Raw genomic sequence first — 17,560 nt, forward strand, 5'->3', positions numbered from 1 at the left:
ATTTGTCATCTTATTGATAAATAATGTTACAAGTGTCAATTTTACAGTAAAATCATAGATTTCTGTTCACACATAAGGAGTTTTTCTCTCGAATCTGTGTATCAAACTATATTCCATACATTTACACTGAAACTTTCTACTTACGAGGAGGTGCTGGAAAGTTCCTGGCTTTGCCAAGAAAAATAAGCGGCAGAAGTCCCAGATTACATATTTGTTCAACGCATTCTCCATTGAGATCAATGCACTTTTGACATAGTTATTGAACATTCTCTAACCCATACAAAAAAAAAAAAAAAGTTTTGATTGTTCCTCAAACCAGCTCTTAGTAGCCTGTCTGACGTCAAAAGTGTCCTCAAGACGGCGACCCTTCAGGTGTTTTTTCAGGTTGGGAAATAGAAAATATTCAAAACAGGACCAGGTGTGAGGCTTTCATATGCCAGCAATTTTATTTGTGTACCTCAATTTAAAGGAAATAAAGCCAGGAACTTTCCAACCCCCTCGTATTACCACACAATGTATTTTTCGTTGAATGAGATGCGAACTGCTGTTTTCATTTAGTTTGGTATTGCCTCGTAGCGCTGTGTGCAGACTAGTGATGTAAAGTTTCGATGCCGTTTAAATAAAAATTCAGGCCCGCAGCTTAGGGGAGGGGGTAGGGAAGATATATATATATATATATATAATAGCCGATATTCGTGTTGAATCCATAGTTTTCGGGGTTGCTGAGGTGAATAGTGACATTTTCGATGGCATTTAAATCCAAATCCATCCCCGCAAGTTGGAGGAGGTAAGATATATATATATAAACATTATGGTAAGTGGTGGATATTATTGTCGAATCCGTAGTTTTCGGGACCGCTGAGATTCAGTGATACTTTCAATGCCGTTTAAATGCAAATTCAGTCCCCAACTTAGGAAGAAAAAGATATATAAAAATGATCGAAAATGGCCGATATTAGTGTCGAATCCAAAGTTTTCGGGGTAGCTGAGATGAACAGTGACACTTCTGATGCCGTTTAAATCCAAATTCAGTCTCCCTTAGTACTAATAAAGGGAAAGGGTGACATGTAGAAGTAAGTGAAAATGACGGATACTAGTGTCGAATTCATAGCTTATGGGATCCCTAAGTTCATTGGTTACAGTTTTGGTGCCCTTTATGCCCAAAATGCACATTCTTCCCGTGCGAAAAATGGGTATTCTGTTAGTCTTTAATAATAACGAACGGAAGTTTCGTATGTTCTTAAAATATTTCTCGCTGATTAAATTTACGCACTTGTGGGGTGTAGACTCCTATATGTGTAAGTGTAAATAAGATAATCTCTCTTTTTGAGTTGTTTGAAAAATACAAATAATAAAGAGAGATTTTTACCAGAAATCAGAAAACTAAAAAGTAAAATTAAAACCTGTTGCTTTAAGTATTTTTCGTGCTGGCAAAATATATTGTATATATGTTGCAGACACGTTACAGCAAATAAGATTGGCATCAGGCGAAGAAATAGATTTTAAATTATATTTTCTGTTTTTATCAATATTTTCGAACAAAAGATTTTTTCTAGTGGGTTCAAAATTTCCGGAAATTTTACACAGCACAAGAAAGATACGTATCTCCTTAAAATATATATTTGATTTTAACATACCGATATTAACCAAAATGATTCTGGCCCCGTTATTTTAACCCTTCCCTGCCATAAAGCGGTAAACTTCATAAGATTGTAATTAATCTAACTAGGATTATATTTTAGTATATTTTATAGCCATAACTCCATTCTATCACCGTGCCAAATTTAAAGGAGTAGTGCGCATATATTTGTTACCACAAATTTTCCCTATTCTAATACAAGAAACGTAAGTACTCAATGATCGTAACTGTAAACTAGTAAATATAAAATACTTTTAAGTTTCCCAAATTTTCCTTTTTTCCAAGCTTGGGACAAAAATGGTAAAAATAAATAAATAAATAAATAAAAACCTTTTTAAACCCAAAATTCCGTTTTTCTTCCAGGCTTTCACAACACTAGTGCAGACCATGCAAATGGGCAGAAACTGGGTTTCTGTACTGCATAATAATAATAATAATAATAATAATAATAATAATAATAATAATATGAAACTTATAATTACATAAGATATAATATGTAACGCATTTTATCAAGTTACATCATTAATTTCCGAAAACCATTTTTGTGCTATAGAACTGTCTTTCAAGTAAACCAATGGTTAAAATGTCTTGTGATACATTACTTTATATATATTTTTAAGTGAATTTTGAGTCACGTTTAAGAGTTTAGCAATATTCATGTTACTTTGCTAGTTTCTAGGCTGTAAGGAAACATGTGAATCTAATAAACCAAACAAAATTCCCTAGTATTACAGCATGTGAAGGGCTATACCTGGTCAGACATTTTTAGTTGGGTATTTGATCAGCACATCGACTCCTGTCGCCGTTTATTTCTCTTCCTCCTCTTAAATTTGGTAGTTTTCAATTGAAGCAACTCGCCAACTGCTGAAGCAATAGAAAAAGCTGTGTATTCTGATTGGAAATTGCACTAATCACTCAGCTGGTTGATTTAGAGTTTAGTGTCCCATTCAGTACCGAGCTATGTGAAGACTTCAAACCTGGACCTGCAGCTTGCGATCTTATTGGGAATCAAACTTGGATCTACGCTAACCATGTAACCACATACGAGCCCAATTAAGCATTCGGCTATAAGGATTATTTTTTTTTTAAATAGTGTTTTGTAAATATTGGACTGTTTACTTCTAAATTTAGGATATTGCTCATCCACTTCATAGCTTTAGTTTTGCCACAATTTAAAAATGTAATACGGAGCACAAAGAAAAATGTTTAGAATATTGCATCCTCGTAGCAGAATTGCTTCGTTTCCATCTGTAGTGTACAAGACCCGGGTTCTATTCTCAATAAGAGCAGATGTGGTTCGAATCATTTGTTAAGCTCAAAGTCCATATCTCATAACATCAGTGGTCTAATGGGATATTGAACGCCAAATATTATCCGTCCCTTTTTCCTTTTTTAATGAAGTGCTCATAACATCATGGCAATGTATCAAATGTTTTTGCAATATATGAATTAGAAGCTAAATAATAGTAGTAATAATAATAGGCTTTTTAAGGGTCTCTCGTTATTTCTTTTTCCTCGGCGATTCATCTTTACTGGAAAGTGTTGTGTGGAGGCCTCCACAATTAAAGAAACTTTCGAACGACCCTGTAGTCAGGATGATCAATTTTTGCCATTATATAATAAGGTTAAGAGTAAAGAATTCATTTTGCACCGAGAAAGAGTTGAGATCATTAGCGTTATACAAAATTTAAATTCTAATTTATGATTGATCTTTTGAATATAAGAAATACTATATTTCATATATACTTAAGTACTTTTCCTCTTTCATTTTGCCTTCTAGGACTATAGTTAAGTCGGGCAAGAGAAGACTACAAGATACTCAGAGAAGTCAAACATATGTGATAAAAGCAAATGTAAGTCGAAAATATTTAGTTTAATCAATTTAAGCAACTAACGCATTATTACAAATATTTAACTTGAGCTAACTTTGGTATATGTCTATCATTTAAGAACTGCTGAAATATTCAATGAAATTTCGCACCTTCCTGTAAACGATTGAGGTTAAACTCTAAATCATATCTTATAAGTAGGGTTCGCTATTTTTTTTTTTTTTTTTTTTTTTTTTTTAATAGTAATAAGGGAGATTTTCTTACGATCTTATAGCTATTGCTAATGAATAAAACGATAGTTATATTTAAAAGATCTTATTACACAAACATCTATAAAATGATTGCAGAGTACAGAGGTTATTATATAAAGCTGTACTTATTTATCTCTTGTCCTTGTTTTCTATTTTTTTTCCTTCATATTAAAGTGTTGCACATAATACGCGTTACTGCCATGCGAGGTGGCCGCGGTGGCTAACGCTCATCTCTGATGTGTGAGGTCCTTGATTCAATTCAAGTTCCCATATGCGTGAGTTTCCTTGGGGTTATCTCGTTTCGTTCCACTTTCTTCATTCCAACATTCCTTCTCCCTTAGCCTTAGTTCATAATCGCGGAATGTTAAACTAAATAATAATAATAATAATATTAAGGGTCTAAAAACATCAGTTCAAAAAGATAAGTCCAGTTTCACTGTTATATATATATATATATATATTTGTGTTTTATTATTATTATTATTGTCGTCGTCGTCGTCGTCTGGAATGTAAGTTTAAAATGATCCGTTATGTGGAGGTGGTATAACATCTCAAGTATTTAAATATATAACGTCTTATGTATGTACACTGCGCGTCAAGTTATGAGAGAACAAGCCTCAAATCTTAATCACTTAAAATATACGAAACAATTATTAGCCGAGTGCACTACAAACGCAGTAGCTTTTTGGTTTCGTGAGATTTGGACCTACAACTTCTCTTATTTTTACTAAAATAGCCTTAGTGGGCATTATATTACGGGTTATCGGTTAAAATATATACAGGAAATCTCTACACGAGCGAAACAGCAAACAATAAATAATAATCTGCTGCATATTACTCGTGTCTACATGCTATTTGAAATTCAGTTTTAACTAACTCTATGTTCCTTTGTGAAATACACCCTGTTTCAAAAATAATATACGCATTTCGAACGCATATATTTATTAAACTTTAAGATATACGAATATGAAATTTTACACACATATTTACGAACCTCTCAAGTTCAAATTACAGTTCAAAGTTCAAATTACAGATGTTCAGTATGTCCTCCATCAGCGACACGAACAATATCACATCGATACTCAAATTCCTCCCATACTCGGGCAAGCATGTCCTACATCACTGACATTATGGCAGTACGGATCCGGTTCTTGAACTCTTCCAGGTTAATGTGGGAGTGGTGGTACATAAACGTTATCTTGAACGAAACCCCACAGGAAGAAGTCACAGTGTGGCAAGTCCGATGACCGTGGAGGCCAGCTGAGACATGCTAAGTCGCCAGCTCCTTGACGACCAATTCAACGGTTCGGTAGAGCTTCATTCAGATATTCACGCACTTGGCGACTCCAGTGAGGGGGTGCCCCGTCTTGTTGAAAAATGAAGTTGTCTTCGTGCAGCCTCAGAAACAACCAGTTTTGCAACATAGCGAGATACTGCTGTCTGTTAATCGTGTTTTCATTAAAGAAGAATGGGCCGTAAACAGATGATCGGGATATCGCACAAAACACATTGACTTTGGGCGAATCTCGTACATGTTCAGTGACTGCATGTGGGTTCTGTAGGCCTCAAATTCGAACATTTTGTTTGTTTACGTGACTACTAACACGGAAAGTCGCTTCATCACTAAACACGATACGTTGTGCAAAAGTGTTATCATTGTCAATAGCATCCAGAATCTCGTTACAAAATGCCACACGTTTGCGTTTGCTATCAGGACGCAGAGCTTGTAACAGCTGTAACTTGTACGACTTCATAAACAAACGACGTCTCAAAACACGCCAAATTGTTGTTGTCGGCACTTGTAACTCCCGACTGGCACGACGAGTTGATTTTGAAGGACTACGTTGGAAAGCAGTTTGAATTCGTGTAACATTTTCTTCAGGAACACGAGAGCGGCCAGGACTCTTTCCTTTACATACACATCCTGTATCTACAAACTGTCGATACTATCTGCGAATGTTTCACCCATTCGGAGGATCAATTTGGTACCTCAACCTGAAACGTCTTTGCACTGTAATCACGGAATTGCGCTTCGCAAACTCGAGAACACAAAATGATTTATGCTGCGGAGTAGCAATTTCAAACATATGACGGTTACCAAGGAAAAGAGAAGACAACTGACATCTGGCGACTATTAATATAAACTAGACTATGTATTCGTTTCTCCAATAGCCGAGCTGAGGCGTAGCGATCGATAGTTTGGAGAAAATAATTCTTCGTAATACATATATTCTTTTTGAAACAGGGTGTATAATGCCCATCCGATATTTATGTGAAAATGAAATTGGAAGAATTACCATAACTTCATGTAGACTTTCAAGTTGTGTAAAACACTTTTCGATCTGCGAAGTAGTTTATATAAAGCGATTCCTTAAATTTGGCCAAAAAAAATCAAATATTTAACTGATTTCCACGCCCCAATTAGTACGTTTGGTTCCCAGTTGGATTTCAGGTGGGGTCGAGTGGTTCTTAACTCACGTTAAACTGTAAGTCCCGCCCTTATGTAGAATCGGTACGAAGAAAAGATTGTAAAATATCCAATTACGCTAAAGTTTGGATCCATTGACCCGAAATGTTTTGAGAATTCACACAGTTTTGAGAAAGACAAGAAACTAAATTAAATATTACCGTATTCGTGATCAAAGGAACTTAATTTTCATCGTCAACAAGTATATCGTGTTTATCTTACTTTAGCGTAAAATATTAAAATGTTTGGCATCGTCTATCAAGCACTGCAAACATTATAAATTAAAAAGTGTTCATTCTATGGAATCGAACTTCTGCCCTTTGGCATTAAGCTTTATCTACCTATTAAAATGCTACAATAGCGATAAAAACGCCTGAGCTCCAACCTCTAACTTTTGATTTTAAACCTTTGATTTACGGTTATTTGTGATTTGACGTTTAACAAAAACAAATATTTTAAAGTATGTGTACTTTAAATAAATTATTTAAATAGATCTTTTTCACAAAGTTTATTATTTTAATTATTGTTCAAAGCCTTCGTATTTTAATAAGCCTTCTTCAAAATCAATGCAAATGAATTGTGCTGCCATCTTTAGAGTTCTTTGAAACTATATGTTTGTGAACGTTTGTAGCCAATTCTTTCGACAATGAGATCTCGAAAACTACGGGCTCTAGTAGGACGACGTTTTCACTGATCAATTGCAAATTTTACATAGTTCGTCCAGTTTAAATTGAATCTTTAAAAAACATGGCCATTACATTTTTACGGGTACACTGGAAGTATTGAAATACTAAAAAAAACTGAAGCATCATATCCTACGCATTGTACATTCCAACACGACATTGTTATATGTAGGGGTTGCATATCTATCAGGCGTTTGTTTCATGGCCAAATTATAATGAAAAACGAAGGATAAACATTTCTCCAGTCTAAGTTGAATCTTTATTGTTTGGAGTTTTTTGCCCAATGAACACCATACATCACTGACATTATTATTATTTGTGTGTGTAATGTATTTGCTTATTGCATACTGCATGCAAGAAGAAAAAAATATTGATCATACAGAATTAAAAACTCCAACCGAAAGTTGGCTCAAATCTTGCAAACGGTGCGAGATATTGAAAAAGTAATCGAAAAATCTCCCCTTTACGATCTTGCCGATTTTTATCAAGATGTCTTTCACTTGTGTCTGTAAAGGGACATGTACAGATGTGAGGAATAACAAGGAGATTCATGCTCATATGTGAATGATGCGCTGTGTAGAGAACGCAGGTTCAGCTAGTCTATATATTAAAATGCTAGGTTTATATATTTGTCCGCAATCCTTTCAACAATGAGATCTGGAAAACCACAAGTGCTAGAAACGTGGCCGTTTTCACTCGTCGATTCCAAATTTTGTGTAGATTGTCCAGTTCTCATTCAAATTTTCAAAACCATGTCGTTTTTGTTCTATTCAACATTTTAGGGGCTTTTTTGAGCCCATAAGATTAACATTGTTGCGGAGCCGAAAACTACAGTGTTAGGCAATCAGTAGAGAAGGCGGCGTATGGCGGGTTGACGGACATTGCAGACGCCTTCCGTAAATCTGAATGGCAAAACCTATTGCATGCTGGCAACTTCAAAGACCTCAAGAGACGCAACGAGGCATACTCGGACGTATATGGATTTATTAGAAAAAAATATTTCCACTTGATATCGTGTTACTTCTACTAATTTGCTACAAACTCAATCCAACATCTGTACATAGCAATTCACTTCCTTTGTGAGTCTCCTATCCTTTACTTGTGTGAGTAAGGAGGCATGCACAGTGGGAAGGAGATTCATTGTCATAGGACGATGGACTGAGTAGACAGCGCAGGTTCAGCTAATAAACTTTATAAATTAAAAAGTAAAAATCTTTAATTTATCGCTACAAGATAAGGAAAGAAAGCGTCTTTAAACTACAGAACAAAAAATGAGTTTTTTTAAACAACATAAAATGACTACCAGTTTAGCGTGTTACTTGTGTGTTAATTCAGCACCAAGGACATCGCCTTCCGAACATATCAGAAATAACAGGTTACTGGCTGGGGTGATTTACATTGCTTTTTATTATTTGGTATAAGCATAGCTTTACGCAGGATATTTGGCATTTATACCAAACAACAAATAACGTTCTGTGTTTTCTGTAATCGGTCACAATAATAGTTCTGTAAACTTGTAAATTGTCTGACAACAGTTACATGAATAGCATTTCTGGCATCTTACGTTGTTACTTGCTTAGACATAAGAATAACAGATAAGGAAAACAGATGGCAGCACTGCTATTTTTGTAACTTGTCAGATAATTTACAGGTTTACAAAACTATTATTATGACCGATTGCAGAAAACATAGGACGTTATTCATTACTTGGTATTAATGTCAAATATACTGCATAAAGCTTTGCTCATACCAAACCATAAAAACTAATGCAAATACTCTCAGCCAGTAATGAGTTATTTCTGTTATGCTTGGAAGAAGATATCGTTGGTGTTGAATTAACACACAAGTAACATGCTAAAGTGGTAGTCATTTCGTGTTATTTCAACACTTTTTTTTCTGTATACATACAAGAATTAGTATATTAAAATAGAATTAATACATAATAGATTCTGGTTTGGATACATTTGTATGTGTAGATGAATTAACAAACATTTCTGAAGAATGATCCCATTTCGAAATCTGTTTATCAGCGCCCTATTTTATTCGACGACGAATGTAGAGGCACACTTAAAATATTGCGGTCATAGTTTGTGTTTTAATAGAGCTATATACGAACGGTCTTGGGTTCAGTCCACGGTGGGAACTCGGTCGAAGAGATGTGATGGCTTTTTCAGGCAAGCCATCTTGAGTGATGTTTTTCCTGGGTTTTCCTTACTCACACCAGGCAAATGCTGGGATGGTACCTAACATACAGATCCTATGCTTCTCCTTTCTTCTCTCTTCCCAGGATAATGTGCTCACCAAGGGATGTCATCCCTCATATGTGACATACTTAAGACCATAGATGCTGGTAATGTCGAGAAATATGTATAAATAAAGTAAATAAGTAGAGCTATGTGCCTAGCTCTTAGGAGTAAAAGTAGAATTTAAAACAACTTAAAAGATCAACAAATAGCAGAATTGGATTTTGTATATAAGCTGTAAATCTTCTATTTTCGCAATGACAGTGTAATATATATATATATATATATATATATATATATTATGTAACTTAAAACTACAGTGTAATGTATGGTAATGTATGTGTGTATAGAAGAAATTATAAATATATCATATGTAACAAATGAGATAATTTGTTAGTTGGAATAAAATATTTTGTCTGCCATATTGTAATTTTAAAATAAGGTAAATAATTACAAAAGTTCATTTACCTTATTTTGTAACGGCACTAAGGCTAAGAAGATAGTAGCTGGAGCAACAGATGTTAAAATTTATCATCAATATTAGCAGGTAATGGCAGCAGATGGGAAAATGAATGCGAAAATTGTGCCTCATATTATGGCTATCGCCAAGCATCAATTCAATCGTGGCACTATAGCAGATCACGAAACGCAAACCATTGTTCCTGAACGTGAATACAACGAGGGAACAGTAATCGAGGGGCAAGAAATGAAACCAAAGGTCCAAGTGCCATTAACTCCAGAAACTACGGAGTGTAATTCTGATTCCTTGACGACAACTCACACACAAGATACTGTTGTTGAAGGTAAGTTCAGTTACAATATACCTTTGTTAATTGAATAATACCGAAAAGTCATATATAATTATGTTGTTATTGATGTGCATTGTTTAAAGTTTCGTGTCAGTACCATATACATAGTTTTTATATTTGTAAATTCCAGTTTCTTATCTCAAAGTTACCCAGTTATTTTTTCGTTTTACGTCCCATGATTATGCCGTTTAGGCTAAAAGAGACTGGCGATTAGTAGAAGTAGATGATTATGGATGAGCATGTGGAAGGAAATGCGAGAATCCCGTGAAAACCCAAGATGTCTATCACAAACGTACTTTAACCAAGATATTTGGTACAAACTCTCTTTGCCTGGGATCGAAGCCTGGATTTCTTGCACCAGAAGAGCTCTCAGCCACTGAACCAGTGCCTTCCGAGTTGTTTTCGAGTGTAGCGAAGCTATAACAAAACTTCATTTAATCGTTAAATTCCATAATTTTGTATATTCCATTAAACATGTTACAAGTTTCAATTCATTGCAATTTATTGTACTGTAATGAGATCCTGCGTTTAAGTATATACGTACATATTTGGAAAAGAAAACGGAGTGAAGCACATGAACTTAATGTTGAATATTTAGTATTACTCCTTTACGGTGAGTACCCTTACAATTTCTATTCTTCCCGGCGGAGAAAATTTCCCAGTGATATCATTAATCTACTTGTTGCAGCGATGGTTATTCGTAAAGAAACTTAATATATTCCAGTATATTTAAACTAATATAAGCATATAATATCAATTTTATTTATCTTTTACGTTTCATTTATTCTATATCCTGTATTTCAACTTTCAATACTCTTGGAGATCTTCCTCTGAGCAGATTGTTTATGTGGACCACGTTACCTTAAAGTTCTTCGTAGATTACGGTTGTATCTTAAATCTGTAGAGTTTAAGAGTTAGACTGAACAATCGTGAAATTAGTCGATTTTGTCCTGAATCTGTGGGATTTGTGAGCTAAAAGATACTGTTTCCACTCTTCAATTTTCGTATCAGTGTGTCAGTTCCCAAGTGCTTGTTTTATACTTTCTGCTTTCCATCATTCTGCGACAGATACTAATCCGTTTAGTGTTTAAATACTAAAATCAAAAATTATTAGCTATAGCCACAATTTGTGATCTTTCGTAACTAAACAAGTATGCAGATGCAGTTCTAGTTGCTCAGGGTCTTTTCCCCAAAACAGAATTAATTGCACATTGGGTTCTTGTATTGTGACATTCCTGATGTTGAACATTTTTCGTGATTAAAAATTGCAGTTTGTTGATAAAATTCTAATGTTTAATGTTTATTAAAATCTTTAACCAGCTTTGTCTACAAGAAATTTTATTTTGAGACTCCTAAATGTCTAATACCAAAGTCAAGAGTCAAAAGAAAATGTATTTTGAATGTTAATATATCGTAATACTAAGAGAAAAGTAATAGTAATAATGATGATAGAAAATTGTATTAATGTCTTCCCCGGTGGTCTAGTAGCTAGCACGTGTCTCTTTACTGTACGTGGTCCCGGACTCGATTTGCGGTGGGTGAGCACAAAAAATGGAGTTTCAAAGTCGTTAATCATTTGTCTCTTTATCCTAAAGGACATAATCGAGGGACATGAAACTAAAAATAAAATTCATTTTTTGTTATTTCAAGGTTTGCACATTGTTTTGAGTTTGGTCTATGCACTGTAAAGAAGCATTTAATTTAAAGGAATGTAAAAATAATCAAAGTGAAATGTTTAAAATTAAAACGTAAGTAAATCATTATTATCATTATTATTGGCTTCGTGGTATTTTTCTCACGGAGTACTTTATATTTTTTATACAATAAAGACTAGTGTATTTATAACTATCCCTTTTTGCCTATATGTGTGTAGGTTTAATCAAAAGGCTAGTTTTGTAATGAAGATAATCCTCATCTTTTTTTTTTTTTCGTTTCGTTTCCCCCGTAAAAGAGTTATTAATTATAAATTTGTTTTGATTAAAGCATTTGTCGTAGAGTTTAAAATTTAGAGTTTATGCTTCTTAACTGAAATGTAATCAAATATTTAATCCATTTCTAGTTGGAAAGGTCAGAAGAAAGTGCCAGCCTTGACCATTGAAAATTCAAAAGTTGTGTAGAAACAGTAATTGTGTATCGGTCGTGTAGAATGTGTTGCTTGTGCATCATTATAAAGGAATAATTTTTAACAGAGAGCAGTATTACTTTACCAAAATTAAAATCTTATCTTGTGCTCCAAACCAGTGCTCCTGTTCAAGATTCTTATCTTTCATAGTATTTTGACTTTCTCTGTTGCCATGTACGCGTGCCTGTAGAATGTAAGCCGGAATATCGCTGTTGTTACATTCTCTTGGTTTGTTCCTAGTCCTGTAATAATAATAATAATAATAAAAAACTCAAATATTCCGAAAACCCACACTATGTCAATTCAATACTTGAAAATTTTGTATTCTGTAATTTTCTTACAAGTAAGGGACCATATGGTTGCCGCGCAAATCAGATACAGACATACGCCATCTGATTGAACATGAAAAGATATGAAGAACACAGAAATTTAAGGTGCTAAGGGCCATACGGAGCGAAGTGAGGAAAGAGGAAACATTGAATGTCGGCAAAATTGGAGAAAGTCAGGAATGACGGGAAAAGTTAATTTCTTGCAGACAGTCAAAGAAAGTCAACCAAAAGAAAGAAAATAAACATAACAAGGGCATTAAGGACGAAGAAAGATCATAATCAGGGTTACCATCCGGACCGCAGTATTGCCAGCGCTGCATAACATTGATATGGAAGGTATAGCACAGTATAGCAATTCATGCACAAGGAAAAATATTAGTAACACAAAAGACAGTTGAAAAGACTCTCTACACGTGCGTAAAAAGGTTTGAGGATTATGCCGGTGATTGAGATGGACGGTACATTGCTTCCACACATGTATGTTCTTGTTTCAAAACCCAGTGGTAACTTTCCAGCGCGCATGGTCGCTGAATTCCCCAATGTGAAAGCATATGCAAGCAGATCAGCGAATATGACCAAACGGGATTTGCAAATCTTCCTGGAAGAAGTTTTGTGGCCCGATCTTCAGGGTAAGGATCGTGTTTTGCTTTTGGTTGACTCCTGGACTCCAAACAAGGATGACACTCTTTACAACATGACAGTTCCTGACGGTGTTCAGTTCTACAAAAAGCTGATTCCTCCGAAATGTACAGGCCTTATACAACCTTCTGATGTGTTCTTCTTTCGTCAATTCAAAAACATGGTGAAGTTCATCACAGATACGTTAGTGTTCTCCAGTATTAATGTGTGGCAACGTGAGAACTTTCTCCGCCTTCAGTCATTTCTTCATTACCAGTTTTCCTCTATGCGATTCCAAAAGATGATTCGCTTTGCGTTTTTCAAATGTGGCTACCCCAATGAACATTCTGGACAGTTTGAAACACCTTCCAAATATTGCTTTGAAGAAGGACTCACGGAGGAATGCTGCAGAGTCGCGTGTGACCAGCTTGCTTTCATCCGCTGTGCTCACTGCGAGAAATGTTTGTGTGTTGACCACGAATTCATTCGTGATCTTCACGTCAACTGCAATTAAACTACAAATTGTGCGTACTGTTCTCTATTTTCCTCCATTTGTATTCACGCGGGAGTAATATTCACTCAAGACTACGTTAAACCTTTTTACGCACGTGTACAGAGTCTTTTCAATTGTCTTTTGTGTTACTAATATTTTTCCTTGTGCATGAATTGCTATACTGTGCTATATCTTCCATATCAATGTTATGCAGCGCTGGCAATACTGCGGTCCGGATGGCAACCCTGATTATGACTTTCTTCGTCCTTGATGCCTTTGTTATGTTTAGTTTCTTTCTTTTGGTTGACTTTCTTTCCCTGTTTGCAAGAAATTAACTTTTCACGTTATTCCTGACTTTCTCCAATTTTGCCGACATTCAATGTTTCCTCTTTCCTCGCTCCGCTCCCTATGGCCCTTAGCACCTTAAATTTCTCTTTTCTCCATATCTTTTCATGCTCAATCAGATGGCGTATGTCTGCATCTGATTTGCGCGACAACCATATGGTCCCTTACTTGTTAGAGAATTTCGTGAATTAATTTTACATATGCATTCAATATCCCTTACCACTAACTCTTTTTGTAAAAACATGCAATAAAGGTTGGTGTAAACGCACAAGTTTTGCCGATAGATGTCAGTACAGCCTCCCTATCTCTCTCATGCATTTTTTACCTTTCACGAAAATTTACAAATGGATATTCAAACCTTTAACAATGGAACTATTTCAACAGTGGAGAAAATTCTAAATAAAAAAATCGGCACTTTCTTCGATATATTATGAAGTTCCTCCTCTAAAAATTTGAAGTCTGTAGGTTGAAATTTATAAGAGAAATTGTAAATTTTCGTGAAAGGTAAAAAATACATGAGAGACATACGAAGACTGTAGTGACATCTATCACCAAAACTTGTGCGTTTACACCAACCTTAAATGGTAACGGTTAATTCCTTTTGTTCTGTGAATCCTTCCTATAGCTGTAATGTACACTTATTCACATTTCACTGTAGTAACATTTTAATACTTAAACTTGACACCAGAATCTGCTGTTATGAACCAAGTTTTTTTTTTTTTTTTTTTTTTTTTTTTTTTTTTTTTTTTTTTTTTTTTTTTTTTTTTTTTAGAAAAATGCTTTAAACGAGAATAAATAAATTTAGGAACAAAGATACTACTAATCATGTGTATTTCATGATGAAATTTCCTACTATTTCAAACGATCTTGAAGGTGATCTTATACATTACAAACTCGGGAAATATAAATGTGAATGCTTTATTAAGATCAAAAATTATTTTCCACGGATGTACATGTATGACTAGTTAAGAGCCAGAGTGAACTCAAATATACTCACTTCTTTCATTGATATGAAAATTGAATTGAATTGTACGGTATTTCTGACTCGTTAAATTAACTTCCATTAAATTAGATCCTTCTGTTTCTACAGTCTTTTCTAAATTAACAGTTATGCCAACTCAATATAAATTTATATTTTTGCAAATTGTACCACGTCAGATTATTGTATATTTCAAATTTACATGTCAAAAGAAAACTTACAATATCAGATTTGTTATTCAGTGTTGCAAACTAAGAACACTATAAAATATTACAAACATTCGCATTTTGGTGGCTTCTGTAGCAGTAATAACGCAAGTGAGGTGAACGGAAAGCTATGCTCATAATATGATGGTTTTCGCATCAATAAGAACAAAGATATATAAAGGATTGATTTTTTTTTTTTTTTAAGTCTTTATTTCGAAAAACTGCGCACCTCATCCAGATGTATTGGTGGCTTTCAATATATATGAAGATCACAATGCTATTCACAGCAACTTGATATCAAACCGTTCTGGACACATGGTAAATATAGGTAAAGTTCGCAACACTGCTTAAAATTATGTAATTCCGAGAATTTGTTTTAATTACACCTACCCAAAGTATTGTTCTAATGTTATAAAAGCAAAGTAAATAAATAAATAAAAAACATTTTGAAAAGTACCCACAAATACACCATTTTAAGCCATATATTAAATTTAACCATTTTTTCATACCTCCGGAATGATTTGAGATATCAAATTGCTTGAAACAACATAAAGATTTTTATGTTTATTGAAATCTGTCTGCGGAATTGGATGTAATATTCTCAAAATAAAGCCCTTTCAAAAAAGACAAATTTCCAGTTTCTTGTAACTTTGTATGTATTTGTCAAAATACGTCATATTATGACCGTGATATTCGACACTGAGGTAATTTGGATATACGTTACCACATTCGTGTTACTTGCGTTGTTATTACTGTTATAGAAGCCTCCGAGATTTGATTGTTTTCGATGTTTGTGATATTGTAGCGTTCTTAATTCAAAATACTGGATAATAAGTGTGATATTCTAAGTTTCTGTTTTTCATGTAAACTTGAAATATGTAATAACCTGACATAATTTCATTTGAAAAAAATACAACTTTATGTTGGATTGGCAATACTGTTCAACTGGTGGTATTGAAGAGTATGTCAAACAATGTTTCCTTGTCGACATTTGCATGGTACGAAATTTCAGCGTCTCATATATTTATTTAACCTTTATAAATTAGGCTTTTTGAAGGTAAATTATACTTTCAGTCAAGCAGCTACAGCATCATCCCTATTTATCCTAGGATCATGATTCGCACCTCTACAGAATAGAACAGCCTTTCAAACGGTACCATTCACATTTCCCGATCATGTCCCTGAGGCGGGAAATTTTGAGATAAATCTGGATATTTTTTTAATTTCTTTTTCAAATTTAGAGCTTTGTTTTTAAACCTTTTTCCCCTCTGGAACCCCTCTCCCTGTGTTAACGCAGAGATCTGAAAAATACTACAGGGTGCACTGAATGTGTGTGCAAAATTTCAGTCTTCTAGGTGCAAAAGTAAGCCCGACAAAAAATAATAAAAATAGGGCTAACAAAAAAATATTTTTTTTTTGTAAGTTTTGACGTCATCACTATCTATGTCTCGACAGAGAAGGGCGTGAAGCCATATTCTACAATGCTTCCAGACCTGGAAGAAAAAAAAAAACGAAGTATAAAGCTTTATTGATACTTTTTTAATCGAATAATGGAGACTACTGTATCACCTTAAAATAGGTGATATAATTTAAAAGGGCATACCTAGACCCGATATATATATATAGAGAGAGAGAGAGAGAGAAAGAGAGAGAGAGAGAAAGAAAGAAAGAAAGAAAGAAAGAAAGAAAGAAAGAAAGAAAGAAAGAAAGAGCGTGTACTGCTGATTCTACTTTGGGGTACCTACTTGTTCGATATCCCCTACAGTTGATCTTCTACATACTAAAAGCTAGGGATGACCAAAAATTTCCGTAATCCGGTTTCCGGAAAAATCCGGAATTTAAAAATTCAGATTTCGGAACATGTCCAAAATTTAAAATATTCCGGATTTCGGAAAAATTCGAAATTTAAAAAAAAATCCGGAATTCAGAAATATTCCGGATTTTTTCCGAAATCAGAAATTTTCCTAATTCCGTTGTTTTTCCGATTTTACTTTCTGTAATCCAGAAAGTAAAAATTCCGGAATTGGCCATCCCTAGTTAAAAACCCATGTATTTGGTCCTTTCTTCAGAGTTCCAAACTATTTTATGCACAAGTGTTGGAAGTCTTATAGAACGACTATGTCCGTCCGTCTACTTATTGACTAGTATCAGAGGAGAAAAAAAAGATAGATCGATAAGCCATACTTTGCAGTCGATTCAGTGTCCCAAAAATAGAGTCCATCTTCTCCGCAAATCCTCTGCTCACACCGAATGTAGTTCAATTAGTCATTTCCGATTTCAACGTTTATCACCATAGAACGAAAACGTTGGCAGAAAGGATATTTATTATTTAATTCAGCGGCTGAAGACAATATATCATGACTATCCCACCAAAACCGGAAATGGTTCAAATTTACTACCAGGTGTATGCAATAATTGCAAATTTGGAGCGAAGCGATCGACCTTTATTGATTATTCGTAGAATCTTTTAGTGCATCAATTGTTTTCGTGAACGAACACGGCGGCATATCAAAGCGAAAAGGGATTCGCCCTATTTCTAATGCTGAA

General features: G+C 34.5%; 1 protein-coding gene across 1 annotated transcript in view; it reads left to right on the top strand.

Annotated features, from left to right (window-relative positions):
- Positions 1–3,419: 3,419 nt before the first annotated feature.
- The window catches only part of LOC145690400 (uncharacterized), a gene marked incomplete at its 5' end in the record, with an annotated part of 38,192 nt that continues 24,051 nt past the window's right edge, over positions 3,420–17,560 (top strand). Inside the window, 2 exon segments of the mRNA XM_081765242.1 lie at positions 3,420–3,492; positions 9,657–9,915. Of these exon segments, the coding sequence (XP_081621368.1) occupies positions 3,420–3,492; positions 9,657–9,915 (332 nt within the window).

Source organism: Thermobia domestica, chromosome 7 (genome assembly GCF_964235325.1).
Source record: "Thermobia domestica chromosome 7, izTheDome1.hap1.1, whole genome shotgun sequence".
In the NCBI taxonomy this organism is placed as follows: domain Eukaryota; kingdom Metazoa; phylum Arthropoda; class Insecta; order Zygentoma; family Lepismatidae; genus Thermobia; species Thermobia domestica.